This window comes from Prenolepis imparis, unplaced genomic scaffold (assembly GCF_030444845.1).
Source record: "Prenolepis imparis isolate NDT839.2.m4 unplaced genomic scaffold, iyPreImpa1.0 SCAF_1, whole genome shotgun sequence".
Lineage (NCBI taxonomy): Eukaryota > Metazoa > Arthropoda > Insecta > Hymenoptera > Formicidae > Prenolepis > Prenolepis imparis.
This window is the reverse complement of record NW_028141159.1, coordinates 12,432,237-12,453,675: the sequence shown is the minus strand read 5'-3', so window position 1 is coordinate 12,453,675 and position 21,439 is coordinate 12,432,237. Positions and strand designations below refer to the sequence as shown.

The 21,439-nt window shown below is 34.0% G+C and overlaps 1 protein-coding gene across 2 annotated transcripts in view; it reads right to left on the bottom strand.

Annotated features, from left to right (window-relative positions):
* Positions 1–2,592: 2,592 nt before the first annotated feature.
* Positions 2,593–21,439, bottom strand: part of Sm (heterogeneous nuclear ribonucleoprotein L) — a 151,356-nt gene continuing 132,509 nt past the window's right edge. Inside the window, exons 7-11 of one of the 2 annotated variants that reach the window (XM_083034101.1) lie at positions 13,075–13,167; positions 9,429–9,727; positions 8,337–8,560; positions 5,603–5,862; positions 2,593–4,971 (exon numbers count right to left, since the gene is read on the bottom strand). In XM_083034101.1, the coding sequence (XP_082890227.1) occupies positions 4,832–4,971; positions 5,603–5,862; positions 8,337–8,560; positions 9,429–9,727; positions 13,075–13,167 (1,016 nt within the window). In that variant the 3' untranslated portion in view covers positions 2,593–4,831. The remainder of the gene's footprint in view (positions 4,972–5,602; positions 5,863–8,336; positions 8,561–9,428; positions 9,728–13,074; positions 13,168–21,439) is intronic. The other variant, XM_083034187.1, reaches the window with a different exon arrangement.

The window sequence follows — 21,439 nt, the reverse complement described above, 5'->3', positions numbered from 1 at the left end:
CACGCCGGAGCGGAATTTTCATCAGGAGAGTTTTGTCGAGATGTATCCCCTAGGAAACGATATTGCTGTTATAATTCCTTGAAAATGAAGGTGCGCGTTTTTCTCCTTTTTATATTTTTTTAACTCTTTATTGCATATATTTTTTAAAGAAATAAAAACGCAAGAGACTGTGAATAAAAATAACGATAAATTTTCATTAATAAAAGATAGAAAATTTTAATATTGAGTGAAAAGAGAGAGAGAGAGAGAGAGAGAGAGAGAGAGAGAGAGAGAGAGAGAGAGAGAGAGAGAGAGAGAGAGAGAGAAAGTGTGACTTTAATCAGAGATATTAATAAAATAAATTTAAAGATCAAGCTATGTCATTGCTAATCCATTATCAATATAGATAAATTATTTTTATAGTGATTTAAAGATCTCTTTTTTTATAAAAAAGAAAGTTCGAAATAAAAATATTTACGTAAATGTATGTATGCATAAATTTTCTAAAATCGATAAGATTGTCATCGAATGGATTCTTATATTCGCAAGTTCATCCTCAAAGAATTTTATGTGATAGAGTAATATTTTATTTCAAAAATTTATCTTTGAATAAATGTGAATATATCAAATACGCACAAAGATACATTTGCGACGATACACTCTTGATTTAAATACCGTATTCCGTATCACTTAAATATATAAATATATATATTATATATATTTAATATATATATTTATATATATATTTATCTACAAAACTGTATGATATGGTTACACATCCTAAATTGCTTAGTGACTACTTACGTTTTCTTAGGTCCTGTTCACTAAATCAAAAATTTGAATAATAAATTTTTCAAATAGATAAAAGAGTGATGTATATTCTATTGTATATACACTCTAAACTTTTTTTCATATATAATTACAATATAATAATATTATTAATAATGTACTTTTTAATAGTATATTAAGAAAAACTAAATAATTTTTTAATAAAATAATAAAAAGATAATATAATAATTACTAATAATATATACCTTAATAGTATGTGATGTAAAAACAATTTTACACTTCTCCCATAAAGGAAAATGAGGGGGACAAGAGTAAAATAATCTATATTGTTGGAACAAAATCGCAACTATAGTCCAAGTATAATAACGAAAGCGACGCATGTGTGTCGCTTAGCTTAGTACCTCTTTATTTTTCCGCTTTCACGCGTTTCTCTCGATGTCGATACGTCGTCCCTTACGATCGACAACAGTTTCAGCGAGACCATTTCATCATCGAGGGTCATCCTCGCCTGCGTTTACCAACCGAAAACCCCCCCTTTTAAAACGGTACACAACTTATCCTCTAATCGTATTGTAACAAATATTGCCTCGAATATATATAAACTTTGTGTGTTTTCCTTATTTAAATTATCTCTCATTTACGTTAGGTCTCTCGTTCTCTCCCTCTCTATCTCTCCCTCTCTTTCTCTCTCTCTTTCTCACGGGTTAATGGACAAAACGGCGGGTATATTCACGCATCTCTCAAGGGCGAGCATTTCGGCCCTTATTATCTTACGTTACGTATGGCCGAGTCTCAAAGAATCTATTATTTATTTAGTTTAGTAGTAGAGTCGTTTGGTTCGCATCGCGCAAAATTTGTTCGGAGATCTAAAACCATTCTTATAAAAACGCCCCTCGGCCCGACAAAATATTACCGAGGGACACTAATATATTGTGTGTCGTCGACTTCATTGTTCTTATGTGTTTTTTTTTGTTTCGATATATATAAAATTCTCAATTTTCGCGCAGTCCGCGATCTGATCAAAAGCGTACGAATGCCACAATGTAACGCTCGTCGAGCGCATATTTATGCACGTGAGCGTACGGGCACTGGTACGTGTCGTCTCGTCGCAACCTGAACACTACAGCTTTGGGGGGGAGAGGGTAGAGGAAATTCCTTCGTTTGTTTATTCGATATCGGAGAAGCGGAGGTGTAAATATGGGGACAGTGAAAACAATTTAATCCTCTTAATCGATAGCAGTCTAAATGACTTTATTGTTAACGCTTAGAACCCGCAAGAAGCCTCGTGCAATGAAAATCATCGAATAGTAACAATTAAAAAATTGTTATGTTATGTTATGTTGCTGCTCAACATGAAATTAACTCTCATCCGGAAATTAAAATAATTGTATGCTTGCACGTAAAGTTTTTGCAAAGGAAACTGGTGTTCTTCTTTTTATTTGTTCTTTTCTCTTTAACCAAAAATAATACTTAAAAAGTATGTCGACTATTTTCTTTTATTACAAATTATAAAAGTTAAAATTAAGAAATAGAGAATTTTTTCAAGAACTATATCAACTATTATATTTATAAACTATATCAACAATTATATTTTAATAAATATATAAATACATATATATATATTATTTTATATATATATAATTTATATTAATTATATGTAATTTAATTATTGTATATAATTTATATATGTAAATTAATTATATATAATTTTTTTAATGTAAATTATATATAATTTTTTATTAAATATATAATAAATTATACATATATATATATATATATATATATATATATAAAATTTAATATATATATTTTTTTATAACGCAAAGAAAAACGTGATCATCTTCTTATTAAAGACATTAAAATTTTCAATTGTATGTATAATTCGGTAATATTACAATCTAACTTTAAAATAACAATATGGTAAACTGTTTATGCAAAAATGGTATAAGAATCTTAGTTTATATTTATTTACAAATTCAATTATGGCCCCGATTGAAAATTTTTGCATTTTTTAACAATAATATGCTAAGGAATAAGTTCAAAAGTCGCAGAGAAGAGTTGCATGCCCGTAAAAATCTTTGAATTACCACGTTGTCGCGACAAGCCCTTTATGTAACAATTTTACTGTTTTTTTTTTCAGAATTTATTAAATGATTATTCCATAGGAAGTCGTCATTCGTATTAGAAAACAAAATTATCCGGATGAGTGTTAAAAAAATCTGAATATAAACTAAACGATGAAAAAAAATTGCGCGATGCTTGCTGTGGGCCGAGCATATTTACGACGATAGAGTAGCGCGTATCAATGACATTCAAAGCAGATGCTGCATTCTGCAGCAAGTCGCTCAGTTCTTTTCTGAACACTCTCTTAAATTGTATCCCGTGTTTAATAAGTGGTCGCCAAGAAATCTCCGGTTCATTTTATTGGATCCCACAAAATATGGTCATCGAGGAGCACGTAGCTCGGTTTCAGAATTAATGTCGTGCATCGCGCACGCGAACGCACGCGGATTTAAGATAAGTTGACCGTAAACACGAGCGAACGAGCGAGCGAGAGAACGTCTCGTCGCGGTCGTGAGACATCATATATACGTCCGGGCTTCGCGGAAGCAGCGCCCACCTGTCTGCTTCACGAGCAACCACGAGGAATTTCGCACTTTTCGCACTCCGGATTCAGATTTTAGAACCCGCGATCTTCCGAGAAGATTGCCCCTCCGACGGTCTTCGATCTTCCAGCTGCCCCTCTTCTGAGAGATTCGACCTTCTTCGGACGATTCCTCTTCCGAAGAAGTAGACCGTCTTCGAGCCATTCTGCTACCACTAAAAAGAATCTCTGCCTTGTTCGATTTATCCATTTCCCGATAGTTTTCCATCTTCTCCCAGTCATTCTAAGAAAGTGCTATCTCCTTTCGATCATTTCTTCTCTGATAGATCATGCTTTTAGGTGCCTTCTGAGAAGGATCAAATTTCCTCCGACAGCTTCTCCTTTTCTCTGGAAATAGACTTTCCGTGAGCTGTTTCTTTCTAAAACAGCTCCTTCAAACCATTCCATCTTCTTCGATCTATCTCGTAGTTAACGTAGTGTTATTTTCTTCCACTTTCTAAGGAGATTTTTTCACGCTCTTCTTTTTCTCTTCGATTCAATCTTATGAAATGGTTCAACTTTACTCGAAACAGTCTTCATGTTTTTTTTTTAATTTGTCATCAACTCACATCAATTCCTTGAAAATGAAATTTTAATAATATCGTGCGCGCATGGCTCCTCGCGAAACGTACCGGTTTACTTCCAAGCCCTTGATATGTGTATGCGTGCCTGAGACCACCCGATCTCCAAGCTATATACAGAGTCTCCGGGAATGAAGCACGATGTCGTTGCGAAGATTGTGAAGTCATTGTATCGATTGAAAGATCCTCGCGACTTCAACACTAGTACCGCCACCGATGGCGTCGAATGCCGAAAAACCGTGTCTGACCCGCGTTGACAATTGTCTCTGGTGGGACACGGCACTATCACGGGTGCCGAGTTACTCACTTATATCATCGGCAACTTTCCCAACCCTTTGACCGCGACTGCGAAGACCCCTATCTAGTTCAGTAGATTCACGAGAGAATAGACCAGTTTTTCTATCGATATGTCGCGTTCGATTGAAAATGAATATCGTTGCGATGTATGATACTTCTCTTTCGCCGCGAAAATCAACGATTCCGATTATTCTCTCGTGTACGGGAGGGTTCGTCCTCACCCGGTCTCGCTGGCACGCGCGTTCGTCTCACCTATCCAGATGGGCCCGTCACATTAGTAGGGCCAGAAAGTGGGCAACGGGGGTGGAGGTGGTGGTGGTACGGTCGGATAAAGGGTCGGGGTGGCTATTAGGAGACAGGTGGGCGGCGGTAGGGGTGGCGGTACGGGCGGTGGCGGCGGTAGGACCGGGGATAATGTTATTGTTGCGGCTGCGGGGTGCAGGGCCGTGCCCGCCGTCGCGGGGACACACAACGGATGCAGGGCGGCGAGTGAGGGGCGCTGGCGGTGACGCTGACGCTGCTGGCCCTGGACCTCGCCGTTCTATTCCGAGTCCTGCTGCATTTTGACGTGGCCATTACCGGCGGAATTGCTCGACGCGCTGCCACTGCTGGGCGGGAAGCTTGTGGGTATGGTGCGCGACGACGAGAAGCAGAGCTTCATGATGTAGGGGAACTTGCCGTCTGAAACAGACGAGCGCGACAAAGGGACCGGCGTTGTAATATTTCCTGTCAAACGTGTTACAGCGAAGGAATAGGGTCGATCGATTAGGGTCACTTGTTGAGCGACGTTTCTCTCGTTATATTTGACAATTTTTATTTATTAGCGGAATTATTTAGAAGAAATTGAGAGGTGGGAGAGCTCTGTATACTCCGATTTTAATTATTCGATTTTATTATAAATTAATACTAAAATATTAAAATAAATCTATTTGTGCATCAAGCGTGATGCGTGTAATCACAAGATAGATATTCTATTCTCAATGTTTTGAATAAAACATTTTTCTTTCACAACAATTTGTTGGATCCTCTGTTCGAGATATATGAAATTATATCGCATTAAAATATATCTTATATCGGAAAAGATGCTTAAACAAGAAGGACCTTTATGAAGGATCTTTCTGATAACAGAATAATCATAAATCTGGATAAGAGTAAAATCTAAATCCAAAATCGGATGAGAAAGCGATAAAGTCATCGTCGACCACTCGCGAAATATCATAATCTCATAAAATCCTCACGACCGCTATCTCGTGGAAAAACTGCACGAGAGAAATCCGAGTTTTACGATCGTACGTGTGATATCGATACTTACTGCTGTTCTCCAGTGCTGTGTGATTGCATTCCATAATGGCAGCCACCGCGATACCGACACTGCTGAATTCGATCAGACCGGACGACGATCGTTCAGATTTGAGAGGGAACAGTTTGATCGTCGTTGGGGCCTCGATGCCGCGTTCTATGAATACGCGATTCACTGTTTCCTCCGTTAGATCAGGCGGGGTATTGAAGAAATGGACTATTTTCGATGGTGGCTGTATTCTGTTCTTATTAGCCATTGCGGGGTTCAGGAATCTGCAACAATATATCGAAAAACCGGGCACTGTAGACTTACGAAAAAAATCAATTTTTAGAAACTATGTATATAAATTTTTTCGGCTAATTTTGGATCAATTTGGAAACGATGATATAATATTAAAATAAGTGTAATGTATAAAATTTCATTATATCTATCAGTTATTTTATTTCAAAATTATTAAAACTTGCACGTTATCTATTAATATTATAGAAATTGAAATGTTAGGTAGTTGAAATTGATCTAGCTTTTACAGTTTTCAGAATATTCTCGTAAAATATTCCACGTCTTTTGTTAACAAAAATTAAATAAAACAAAAATATATAGACACTATCAATCATAATATGTCAATCGTAGAATTCATTTATCAATTTTTTTTTTAAGAAGAGAGTGAAAAATGAATTTAATATTTTCGCTCAACTTTTGCGATATCGTTATAGATATCTATCATCATTCTATCGGAGTTGACCGGTGAATTTTTAACTGAACAAGATATATCGATAGTATATTGGTGAAGATGCATCTCTAGATTTGAAAAATAAAAGCGGACACTTTCATCATCTCAAAACACAAAGAAGCGATATTGGAAAAAAAATACTAAAGCATATTTTTATTTCACTTTATGAAGCCTTATGGGGAATATACTTGTTCTCGATGTAAAATTGCTCTCTTTTACTTGTGCAATATCGGCATCTCATTCTCATTAGAAATGTCAGCTTACAGTTCAGATCCTCAATTACGCAAATGAAAGCGGATTTCCGCATGGAGGAGGAACGTCGGGATGCTTCTGGTGCGCAGTTTGTCTTTCACAAGCTTTAGGGAACTTCTTGTGATTAACTTCTCGCAATCAGAACTCGTGCTCGCGTCCAAGACGGAGCCAGTCCCTGCGGGCGATTAGGTTTTTCGTCGAAGCAAAATACTCATTTCGACGAGAGAGAGATAGCACTTTTTATCCGTCAAAAACACGCATCACGGTGTATTTCTTCGTTTTGTTAAATTATTCATTTCAATAAATTACTCGGTTTAAATTTCATAAAACTATGTTTGAGTAAAATTTAAATTGACTTTTTCAGAATCATGTTAAATAAGTGAAACGTCGAGATCTAAAACGATAAAAGACGAGAGAACAAATTTTAAGAAGAGAAGAAAAATGTCTCAAAGACAAAGTTAAAAAACTTTAAAAATTTTAATTAAAAAAAGTCTTACATACTATCGTCTTCATTGCAATGTCATTGTAATATGAATCATAATTATATATATATTTTAATATGAATAGTAACAAACAGGAAGCATTTTCATATAAAACTATTGTTAACTGATTCAATTTTGATGTAATTTCGACTTTAATTTTTATATTATTCTCGACGTTTCATGTAAAAGCTCAAATTCTTTCTTTTGACACAATAGCATGATCTTCATGTGTGATAGAAATTTCATTCGAGATTTGTACGAAGAACGACTCTCTGCATTGTCTGCAGCTTTCTAGCGTAGTTGAAAGAGCTAGAACTTAATCGCCGAGCCGGATTATCAGACACGCCCTTTTGAGTAACTATAAGGGACGACCGGAGCGGAGAGGTACACTAGTCCAGACGCGAAATTGCAGTGGTGTCGTTAGTTCCTATTCAACCTTTAGATTTGATTCTTCCGCTCAGGCGCGTTCGCTTCCCGAGTGTGACCAGACAAGGCCGCGACTCGAGCTGAGTGGGAACTGCAGATTTTCAGAGTTACGAAGCGGAGAAATTTAAATCGCGCTCGTTTACGCGTTTTCATTTAATTAGACTCCCGAGTTTAATCTCGTGAAGTGCCGTCGCAATCTGCCGGATCGCGCTGAACACGCCCCGCGTTATGTTACTTCCTCTTAAGATTCGCACGAAAGATGATGATGGGGAATAGGTCGATCAGGTAGTCAAGATAGCGTTATCAAAAGTACTTTTTTTTTAAGACCGACGACCTCGATAATTAAATAAGTTAGACACATATCAATTTCCTAGGAGTCTATCGATATATCTCATAGAAATTTAATCTTATAGGAAAAAGCGAAAAAGATACATGTACAAGAGAATATTTTGTCTTTAAGTTTAAAATTCATTAGTTACATATGATTACAAAATTTATTTAAAGATATTTTTGTTTAAAAACTTTACAACTCTTATGTTAAGCATAAAACTGTAATTGATTGTTTCACGAGTTTTTTTCTTTTTTTTTACACGCGAGATGAAACGTGCGATTAAATGGCGAGGAAAGAACAGTCGCCGTGAAAACTTGAAGAGATGTACTTACGATAAGAGTATATGTATATATGTGTATATATATATATATATTCTCTCGCCTCATATATAGGGCGAAAGAATATCGCGACGGAAAATGAAAGAAAGATCAAGCGGAGACAAATGGTCTTCACGAGGGAAAGAACAAACTGAGCGAAAAATGACAGGAAAATAAAATGCGAAGAGTCATTTGCACCAAGACTTACCTGTTATTCTTGCTTCCCGTGAAGTCCTTGAAGCTCGCTGTCTTGTCGGGTAGGATATAAGGGTTGGTGACGTCCGAAAGGAAGGCCTGTTTCGAAAAGCCAAGCTGCAACCTGCCGTCCGTCCCGATCGTGACGTTATTCAGGTTCTGTAAACACCGTTCTACGGCAATGCTGTCCCCCATCTGTATCATCGCGCATCCTTCTTTCGTTTTCAAGAATTTAACCTGCGATCAGAGAGTTTCAAGTTTATCGCTCGTTGTTACGAAAAGCTCACGAAACGTGCGAACCGGTAGTATACTTCTCTTCCTGAAATAACTCGCGATCGATCGTACGTCGTTGCGGTTTACATCGAGAATCAACTGTGTGTAAAGAGTACCTGCCTGTACGAAATTACACGAGTCGAAATTTTTCTCCTATTTTCGATTTCAATGTTCAATCTAACATCTCTATTTTGATATCTATTTAAGCAGTCAGATCACTCTATTTTAAAATTACTCAATTTATAGTTTTGCCGAAGGCTCCTCTTTTAAACCTCTAAGAATCAATGGGAAATTGTTCTTTTTTTTACTTATAAAGTGCAAAATAAAAATTCAATACAAATCCTATATAAATTTAAAATCTGTCAACATTTTTCAGAATTTATAAACATGAAAAAATAGAGATCTTCAAAATAGAAGCAAAATTTCGACTCGGAATATTTTCTTCTATATTTCAAATTGTTTTCAATTAGTTCGATATTTGATAAAGCATTCACTAAATATACCGTATGTTTAATAAATAAAACATTTATTACTCTGCGGAATAAAGCAATGCGGAATTTAGCCTTTATTAAATATAGATTAACATGTGAAAATCCGCTCTCTCGTCCTCGTTAAATACAGAGGGCAAAATACACGAAAACCGATTAGTCCTTGTTAAACGCAAGTACATATGTTACGGATGTCGACGTTACGGTCGTACCACGAAACCCCCGCGTCACAAGGATGACTAAGTCTCGTGCAAGCTCCTCTGTGTATGTATGAACACGCACGCGCGGTTACATTTAACAAACACCTGCGACGACCAAAGAGATCCGGGGTCACCACCACCTACCTTCGTTACGTTGCCGTACAAGCAGAACAGGTTGAAGAGCTTGTCGGTATTGACTTTGTCTGGTTGCAGGCCGTACACCATCATGACTGAGCCCTGCGTGCTCGAAGGTGGTGTTTGGCCCAGGGTGGGCACGTAACCCGGTCGAGGTGGCGTGGGATGTAATGGCTCGCGGCCGCTGAAATCGCTCTTGATGCCGTAACGCTCGACGTAGGGCTCCGCGTATGTCGCCGGCCCGTTGAAGTTCTCCTCGTAACGATCGTGGCCGGCGCCAGGCGGAAAAGTGACCTGTGGCGTGGAGCCTGGAACCATAGATGCACATACCACTGTACGGACATGCGAGACAAATGATGTGTCCGGGACACTAGATAACTGAACATTGTTGTTGTTGTCCACCGCGGGAGTCTGTCGACCCTGCTGATGGATACGCGCAGCTGTTCAGTGAAATCGGGGCATCGCAAAGGAGAATTTAGCACAGGTCGCAATAAATCGTCATAATGCAGATTTTCCGTTCGAAGTTTATAAATTATAGGAAAGACAGATTTTTATATTAAAACAAAATAAATATAATCGCAAAAGAAATAATAAAAATGACAAATAAGAACTAACACAGTAAGTAGGGCGCATAAACTTTATTATTGAATCACAAGATGTTTCAAATCAAATGTTTAAATAATAAGTGTATACGTTTCGATCTTTTTTTGGATCCATTTTCAGCGCAATTTTAATAAGAAATATCTCAATAACAAAATATTATTAGTTAGTTAAAAATTAGTTAAAAATGAATGTTGAAATGAACGTTGATTTATGCCATTTAATTTATGAATAATTTAATTTACTAGAACAATACAAGCGCGCGCTATGCGCGCACCATTCCTTGACTTTATATAAAAAAGAATGATATTTTTATATAAAGTTTGTTTAAACTTGATTGAGCAAATTAACTCTTTAATCAGCTGATTTCTATCAAAAAAATATTAATCGCAGATAAGGCATTATAACATATTATTTACAACATATTACTATTAAAAATTGTATAACCTATTATTATTTTAAAATTTAATTAGCAAATTAACGCTTTATTAATATTTTGACAGAAATCAGCTGATTAAAGCGTTAATTTGCTAATTAAATTTTAAAATAACAATATGTTATAAAAATTAAAATAATATGTTTTAAATAATATGTTATAATTCTTTAAACTCAATTAATATTTTTTGACAGTTATCAGCTGATTTCTGTATCGTTCTTTTTAACATAAAATCGAGGAAAAGAACTAGAATGCGCGCACGTGGTGCGCGCTTGTGTTGTTCTAGTCCCTTTCTAAAAAAAGGCATGTTAAGTCGATTCTCGCAAGTATTGTTGCCTCTTTTTCGTGAAGTTGATTAGCTGCCTCGATTTGCGTTGTCTGTTATATTCATAGCATCGAGAGGCTGTTATCGCAAGGATTAGCAGTTTAACAGTTTGTCCAAAATAAAATAAAATAAAGTAATATGTTTTAAATAATATGTCTTAATACTTTAAATTCGATTAATATTTTTGACAGTTATCAGCTGATTTCTGTCAAAAAATATTAATCGCGGACAAAGTATATATTATAAATATATATTATAACATATTACATTATTTACAACATATTATTATAATTAAAATAATAATATTTTGTACGTAATATAATATGTTATAATACTTTATCCGTGATTAATATTTTTTGACAGAAATCAGCTGATAACTGTCAAAAATATTAATCGAGTTTAAAGTATTATAACATATTATTTAAAACATAATATTATTTTATTTAATTTTATTTTGGACAAACTGTCAAACTGTTAATCCTTGCAATGATGCTGCTCGATGCTATAAATATAACACACAACGCGAATCGAGACAGCCAATCATCGCGGAAAAGCGACAACAATGTCAATAACATGCCTTTTTTAGAAAGGGATTATTGATTGTTATATATAACTTTTATATATAAAAGCAATCAAGTACAAATTTTGTAAATGAGGAACATTTTGTGAGAGAATCTGTATATTCTCCTAGACAAATATTTATAAATATATTCGTAACAAACAAAACCATACAAAACCGTAACAAAATCGTAAAATTTTTCTGCGTTTTATAGAAAGGCAAAATGAATAAAATAGAAATATAGAAAAAATAGAAGAAATAAAAAAAAGGTACCGCGTTAAAGCGAACAATTCAATCTTTAACCGGAGTAATACAAGCTGGCGAGACTATTGGAATGGTAATGCAATACTGTGTCGGCTACGTGCAGCCAAGTATTAAATGTTGCGACAAATGGTATCGATTAAAATGCCGGGGGTTATTGGGAAAAGAGAGTCGCAATGGTGAATTACGATAATGTTTTCAACTATAGGATTACATCGCGCGTAACGAGACTGCAGTGGTTTCGATTGCAGCCTGCGTTACGTTACATTCGATTCAATAATTTCCCGTCCAAAATCGCAATAGGATGGCGGTCGCAGTTGATTTATGGCGATAGTTGTAGACCGAACTATATATACCAGAAATTATTTTCGCTGGGTCAATATTAGAATAGAAACGTTCAACAGCTTAGACGTGGCGCATATACAGGAAACTGACAATAAGTTTAAATGCACATCGATGCAACAGAGTCACGTGTCGTTTATATAACAATTCAATTTGATTTGATTTTGCATTAATAATCAACATCTTTGCAATGTCCAATATGAGTTTCCTCATGACATTACAAGACGATGAATTCTAAAAGTAATTTATTACCTATATCTTACAATTAATAAAATAGCAAAAAACAAAAATAATTTTTATAAAAAAGTAGTTTTAGTCTTTATTTTTAAACTTAAATTGTTTTCTAAGGAAATTAAGGATTTAATTTCCTAATTTAAATGTATAAGTTTTAAAAGATTCTTAAAAAATTTCGAAAATTTATTATATATTTTTCGATAAATATTACCAAGTAGATTATAATATTTTTATCATTAAAATGTGTAGATTTTAGTTTTTATTTTTTTCTATTATTCTATTTTTATTATTATAATTAAAATTTTCAACATTGCATTTGCATACATATTATACATGTTATTCGCGGTGTAAATAAAATTCTAACATTCCTTCGGGAAAACTTGGTACGTATGTTTGTACACTCGATCTTTTATTAATATTTCAATATATATGATGAAAAACAAGCTTTCCATATATGTTTGTGTTTCTACAAAGAAAAACAATCTTCTAATAAAATCTTTTTTCAATTTAAAATGCTTAAATTAGAAATTTTCTTCGCGTAGAAATTTCACGAACGCAATATTCTACGAATGCAGTAACTTCGAGGAATATTTTCCAGATAAAATGGTTTTCTAAAGTAAATTTTCCTCTTCGTGTACGTTGCAAACAAATGTGCTCGACATACTTTTTCTTTCGGAAAACACCTAGAACATCATTTCGCTTCGCACTTCGTCAGTCTTCCATTAATCTATTCTCATTTTTTATTCGTGTTCACGGAAAACCTGCGATCGCCCGGGCCATCTATTTTCCAAACCGGTGAGCTTGATTTGGCCATTAGGTACATTCAGACGAACAGGATGGACAGACGATCGAACAGACGGAGAGAAAGAGAGGCAGACAAATACGGACAGACACTCACCGTATGGCTGGGGCGCGGCGCCGTATCTTGGTTCGGCCAAAAGGGGAGCCGGCCTTCCATTTCCTGTCGCGTCGTTTTTGTGTGTGCTCGAGCCTGCAATAGAACGACAGTTCGTCGATGAGACTATAATCATCTACGACGGATACATTGCGTTCCATACAACCATTGCGGCGCGACGAGATAAATGAGCCACTTATCCTGCGTTCTTAATAATTTCAATTTAAAAATTTGCCAATTTCATAAATGGATTTTGGCCCATTTATGCACATCACTATGTCATACTTTAAATTATTAAGAAAGATCAGTGGAAGATTATCAATTTTATAGATCAAAAACCTCGCGGCCCATTCAATTAAAAATTTTTATAATATAATTATATATTTAATTTTATAATATATTTATAATATTACTTTTACTTTGGAAGATGTATTAATTTTTCTGTCTTTCAGGGAGAGAATCGATTCAGAATTACGTGGTTTTGAAATACATACGTTTAATAAATAAATCGTATAAAAATATAGAGTCATATTTAAAGTCACATTTAATCACGCTATTTTATTAATATGTTTCTTGGCATAGAGTGCATTATTGTTTATATGCAGTCTATGCGATCACGCAGTTGCCTTGTTGTCATTCGCGCGTCGACACTCTCGAGCAAGAAGGTAGCAGCGTGAGTCGCTTCCCGTCTCTCGTATTATCTCTCGAAATATTTATCATGACAAGTATTAACGATATGAGATGTCAAATGCGACATTCTCGACGAAGAGATTACTTCTTAAGATATATATTCCAAAGTAGGAATCGGAGCATAGAAGATGAGAATACTATATATTACTGTTTCATTGCGATATTTATGAGCTTTCTTTTTAAATCGATTAATATCCCGTATTATATAATGTAAATACGAATGAATATATGAGTTAAAATTAAAGTTTTACGGAATGTAATAGTCTCAAAAATATATTTCTTTGCCGACTAATCGTGGGATAAATTTTGATTGAGTATATCATGTTTTGAAATGCGTTAAATAAATATGGAGAGTCATATTTAGTCATGTATTCTAATAATTGTCAATGGTATGGCATATCTCTCAAAATACTATCGTATATTATTTCTCGAAATACCATTGCGACAAGATTAACAATAAGAGATGTCAAATACGACACTTTCGATGAAGAGATTAATCCTTAGAAAATGTGAGAAAAAAAAAGAAATGCTCAATTACTGTTTAATTGTGATATTCATAGCCGAGAGAGAAAAGACATATGCTTTCCTTTTATAACAATTACTATCTTGTAACATAAGTGCGAATAAATAAATATTGTGAATTAAAAATATGAATTAAAATTAAAGTTTCACGGAATGTAATATTTAAAAATGTCTTTTTGTTGATTAATTACGTAATAAATTTTGATCGATCAAGTCGTGAAAAATGCGAAATATACGAATCCCGCGAAATATAGATATCTATTATTATTAAATGTTATTATTATCACGCTTTTGCGTTTAAATTATTCAAATCGGCGGATTCATATACAATTCCGCACTCTTAATCCGAAAATAGTGAGCATATTATACTAAAATTACCCAAAATCTCAAAGCGTGATGCGAGGTATATTCGACTCCACGTGTATTTACAGATATAATATTATCGCCGGCAAGTATCATTATAAGAGTAATTTAGAATTCTCATCTCTTATGCTTCGATTTATACTTTTGAATATCACGAGAAATTTGTTTTGATAAAATAGCCTCTTAACTCTTATAAGTCTGTCAATCGTGAAAATTTATTAGTTAAACATCGTTGTATTTTACGTGATTATTCGATCCAAATAAGAGTAATTAACAAAGCGGCTATTTTAGATATGACATTCTTACTCGGTGCTCGTTTTTTGAAGTATATTTATATTGCATCCCTTTTTGCAGGCAAAGAATCTTCTCATCGAGTACAGAATATCGCGTATTCTCGATTGCGGAATTCGGGAGTGCCGTACAAAAGTGTCGCGCATCTGCTTTTAACAAAGTGCCGTGAACAAATCGCCTGCAATCGTCATTTAACTGTATTTTCGCGAATAAACAGTGCGCGAGTGCAATGAACCTGAAAAGGAGAGACCCTAATAATCTGAGAGGAGAACGAGGCCTAGAAGGCATCGGGCGTCAGCGAAGCAACTTTGAAGTAAGCAATTTATGTACTTTTTAATCTTTTATTATTTTTCACGAAAAATTAATTTTATTATTTCTTACGAAATATTAATTTTATTATTTCTTACAAAAAAAATTTATTATTTCTTACAAAAAATTAATTTTATTATTTCTTATGAAAAATTGTTTATCCGTAATAATAATTTATATTATATCATTGCATAATATAATACATATTAAATATTTTGGATACTTTATATATCTACAATTTAATATATTTGTGTTTTACAGATCAACGTAGTATTGTTCCTACAACTCCGTTTCTGCGCATCGTGTGCCGGTGAGTTTTAAATTATTTTGTATTTTAATCTTAAGCTCTCTTTCAAAAGTTTCATAATTTCTATAAAGGTTAATAATTCAATTAATAATAAATATATGAGAGTACAGATTTTGTTTTAAGATTGTAATATTAAAATAAAATATAGCTGATCGAATGCATAAATCAACTGCAGACGCATAGTATTAAAATTTCAAATTACACGATATGATAATAATGATAAAAAATCGCGCTTGAAATAATTTAGATTTTAATCAAGTTCTTGATAAGAGAAAGAGAGAAAGATCGATACGGTATGTATCCTGAGTTCTCTCTGATTGGTGAAAGACAGTAGTAACAGAACAATATATTTTGCATTACCCATATTTGGTTCTTCACACATATATCGCATCGTGCACTATTGGTTTATACGCGTATGTATACTTTGAAGATAAGCATAAATTTCCTTTCGGTACACTCACATTATAGCATACCACATGCTGTACGAGCTTGTTGCTGCAACAAACTATATCATATCATCCTCTATTTCTCTCTCTCTCTCTCTCTCTCTCTCTGTTTTGACTTAATCTATACTTAATTCCTTGAATGCGTAATGAGTATAATTTACAGTGTATTTTATATACATACATATTGTATATATTATATAGATATAAAGAATTTCGCCTAATTATTTTCGTGCAACGAAATTATCTCATCATTTCGTCCTATGTCTGACTTAATCTATACTTAACTCCTTGAATGCGTAATGAGTATAATTTACAATGTATCTTATACATACATACTGTATATATTATATAGATATAAAGAATTTCGCCTAATTATTTTCGTGCAACAAAATTATCTCATAATTTCGTCCTATGTCTGACTTAGTCTATACTTAACTCCCTGAGTGCGTAATGAGTATAAATTTCCAGTGTATCTTATACTTTTATATACATATATATACATATATATATATATGTATATTATATAGATATAAAGAATTTCGCCTAATTATTTTTATGCAACGAAATTATCTCATCATTTCGTCCTATGTCTGACTTAATCTATACTTAACTCCTTGAATGAGTAATGAGTATAATTTACAGTGTATCGTATACTTTTATATATTTATATTTTATATATATATATATAAAAGTATACGATACACTGTAAATTATACTTATTACATTCAAGGAGTTAAGTGTAGATTAAGTCAGACATAGGACGAAATGATGATATAATTTCGTTGCATAAAAATAATTAGGCATAATTCTTTATATCTATGTTATATATATATATATATATATATATATATATATAAGTATAAGATACACTGTAAATTATACTCATTACGCATTCAAGGAGTTAAGTTTAGATTAAGTCAGACATAGGACAAAATAATGAGATAATTTCGTTGCACGAAAATAATTAGGCGAAATTCTTTATATCTATATAATATATACAATATGTATGTATAAGATACACTATAAATTATACTCATTACGCATTCAAGGAATTAAGTATAAATTAAGTCAGACATAGGACGAAATGATGAGATAATTTCGTTGAACGAAAATAATTAGGCGAAATTCTTTGTATCTATATAATATATATTATATAGATATAAGAATTTCGCCTAATTATTTTCGTGCAACGAAATTATCTCATTATTTCGTCCTATGTCTGACTTAATCTATACTTAACTCATTGAATGTGTAATGAGTATAATTTACAGTAAAATATAGATATAATATATATTAGTGTTCCCGAATATTCGATATTCGCCGCGTCTTCTCTCTCAAGCGATTGCAACCTCCTGCGCCCGTCTTTGAAATATGTAGAACGTCCTTCTATTGCTCAAGTCGCAGCAGCCACTTGATTGGCGCTCGCCGAGGAGGAAGCAATCGCTTTAATCCTGCTTGATCCTCAGGATCGAATCCGATACCACTCTGTTGTGGACGTACCGAATTCCGGCAGATTAATTGCTAATTAAGATCGGTACGCTAATACCATCGTTGCCGCGTAATTGCAGGATATATAATGTTTGATGTAATTGCGAAACTGATTTAAAAACCAAAGATGTACGTTTTTCTTTTTCAAAATAGATTTTTGGACAGCCTCTTTAATGTTTCTTTAATAGAACATTTGCTTGAAAATCACAATCGCGATTTGCATCACAATGCAAATATAAAATTCCTGTCAACTATATCAATCATTTAGATTTAGAATCATGAAAGAGCATCATATTATTTTTGCAAAATTAATAATGCTTATAGTTGAAAATATAGATAGTCAAGAAAATGAAATAAAACGCGCTTCGATAGTTTAATAGCACAAAAGGATTCAATGATTTATAAGATTGCAGAAATGCCAATAATAATTGCGAGCCATTCTTTTTAATCCGCGATTTAATCGTCTAATGTCTCCGAAATGTAGATCGCGGAAAATTTATCATTCGTTAATTTTTCTCGGACACGTACACTTTCAATAATTACGCGAATTATTCAGACGTCGAGAATTGCTAGCATGGCTGGCGAGTGTTTTCCAATAACGTAATAAGAGCAGAAGCACGGCGACGGACCTACGACGAACTCGAGAAACAGCACATCTGGTCTAGGCGTCGTCGAGAGCCTGGCGAGTCTATGAAACTCGATATTGGCACTTGTAGAAGTCGTACAGGTTCGCGGAAATTGCGATTTCGGATACTGGCAGGGCTACGCGTCGCGTCGTACGGAGTTTCCGCCAATGTTTGTTTGTCTTGGCCCGGGTTCTCCGGACAGCGGACACGATTAGCGAATTTACCGTTCACGATGGCGAACGCGAAAATACCTTATTGACAGTTCGAAATTGGAGCAGCTAAGACAGCTCTGCGGACATTTATGATTCTATTTCATTTGTCTGGGTAAAATACGTTCTATCTTCTATGTTCTTCTTCGGGTGGGAGGAAAAAAGATCTCTATATTTTCCCGCTGGATTCTGTATGTCAAATTTCTTTCTCTTTATCTCTCTCTTTCGCAAGTGTCAAGCTCGAGCGATGGACATTCGGCCGTAAATTAATAACGCCGCTGTAGACGCTCGCGCTGTCAAGTTAAATCAGTACGGCATCGAGAATTTCAATCTCCGAAATAATTTCACTGGGAACCAGCAGTTTATAATTCTCCATTATTCTCGTAACCGAAATAAGAGATTGTCTATTCGCTCTTGTAAATCATTAATTATTAATATTATTAAAATAATAATAGTTATCGTTGAAAAGACGGATAAAACTCTTTTTTTTTTTAAATCCTATCTCTAACAACAGATATTACAAAATATATTAAATAATTCCTAAAAACATTCATTTTTTATAAATATTCGGTTTGTATCAAACATCTTTCGTATATAGAACTTGCCTTGTAAATTTCGAGATGAATGTCAAGCGATCTATCATAACTGTTGAATTAATAACGCCGTTGCGGATGTTTGCTGTCGGATTAAATACGATCCAGTGGCGCGCGGGATTTCAATCTACAAAACAATTTCATCGCGAGAGCGTTGCATCGTAAAGGTAAATTCCATTACGATGCCAGTGTAACGGCGTTGGATCCACGTACGATTATTACAAGCCGATATTAGAACTCGTAGGTCATGGGGTTGCTCACTGGGAAATTGCAATTTTATGCCCGACAAGACGCGTGATAGAGAAATTATGACCCTCTGATCACCCTTGCAACCCTTGCGCGCGCAAAAGGTTATCGAAGATTTTCTTCTTTTCTCTCCCTTTTTCGGCGGGATAAAATCATCCACCCCCCGCGTTTCTATGAGAGGACACGATGATGGCGAACGAGGACTTGTGGGCGGTATCGATCTTTTCGACATGGTCGCTATGCAGACTACCATCGTGCACTCCGTGAAAGATACAAGGGTGCTTGATAAAATTCCTACAGACTATGATTTTCCCTTATACATTTTCATTAAAAAAATAAAAATGTAACAATATAATAAAAATATAATATTTATAAAATATCTAACGTGCACATTGCGATATATGTCTTCATATATTTCAGTATTGCATTATTAATCGGATTAATTTAAATGTCAGATTCTTTAATCGATTTCGATTCTACTTCTTCTTCTTCTGTTGACTTAAGATGAATATATGCGTTAGCTTTTGCAAATTCAATAATAAAAATAAAAAAATAAAATTTTATTTGTTCAATTTCTTCGAGTTAAACGCGATAAAATATTTAATGTTTAAAATTGAAAAATTTCGTGTGGAAAACTATGGAAATAAAATGCACGAAGCTCAGTACATTATATAGGTAGCAAGCTATGTTAACTTCGTCGACGCAGGTGGTATATCGGTCGCAGGATATAACCAGAAGAAACGACGTATAGATTATTTGAACGAGGACAGGATTACTCGACGATGAACAAACGCTACCGTGAAACGATATATATATGTTCGTGCTTCAGGATTAAAACTCTCAGTCTCTTTGAAGTTACGAGTATTATATAGTGCAGACGAAACAAAACAAACTTGAATATTAAACACAATCGCCAAATGTCATTCTTTTAAAAAAAAAAAAGTAAAAACAATCTTTCGTCCCTAATTTTATTGAAAGTTATTTCGTGACAATAAAAGAATGAGACAATAAAAAAAACTCAAGATTTATGTAAGTATAGAAAATGCGGAACAAGAGCTCTTAAATTAGATACATCGTAACAGGCTGGCGACCGTTAAATTTAACAACCCCGTCATAGTTCTCTCGCTATTACGCGAATTATCAATTTTCAACTTAATAACGCGGAAAAGAAATAGTATAGGGGGTCTGGAAAAGCTTTCAAAGCTCTATTAAGTGGATTGTGCTGAAAATTAAAGGCAGACGACCTAAGCAATAAATGCACCCAGCACGTGTATGCCAAGTTGTGTTCGAAGTAATTGCACGAAGAAGGATTTTATAGATCTATATATCTAATGTTTTTTTATCAATAAATATACTTTTCTCAGTAAGCAATTTGAAAAGAATAAAAACAGAAAAATAGAAAACGTGTTATCAAAAATGCTAAAAATATTTTCTTTTATCTTTATTCTTATAAATAACACATAATAAAATAAAATAAATGTATCATGATAAGATGTAGTATTAATAATAACAAGATAAGATAATTAATAACAAATCTTAAGTAATTCTCGCGACCATTTTTTGTATTCTTATTATTATTAATATATGCGATTATTCTAGAAATAGAAATTCAATTTAATATTTAAAAATTTATTATCTCAAATTAATATTCAAATTTAATAGATCATTGAAAATATTAAAATAATTTAATTAATATTTTAATAATAGAAACATAATATTTTGAAATAACAATACAACATTTGCCAAGTACTAGATCAGAGTTTTCTTAACGATGACTTATCGAAAGTTATATTATTATTGTGAGATCGAGTTACCGCTTCAAAGCAAATATTTGAGAGCTTTTTCAGGAAGTCGGTGTGTATAGTGCAACAAGTATAGTTAAAGTTAACAGAGCAATGATGATCGACAAGAAGTGAAAAAGCAGGGGACTCTGTCAGATTTCACGATTAATATTTCTTTCGAAAACGGGATCTTCCGCTATATACTTTGGATAGCGTAGCGATTATCTCCGAAGCAATGCGTATGCAAATCGACCTGTGTCGATTAGAAACTATGAATGCATTAATAATTGCACTAATTGCCTCGACTGCATCCCTGGCCCATTTCGGGCGATTTACCTATACCGTGCTTGATGCGAAAATCGATTTACATCTAGTACACGTGCACATTCTGCGATTATTACTATTGTTATTGTGTCATTAGGTGTGCGCAAGTGTCTAATATCGTTTCGACACGTTCTTGCATGAGATAAACTCGTTAATCATTCGATAATAGGATC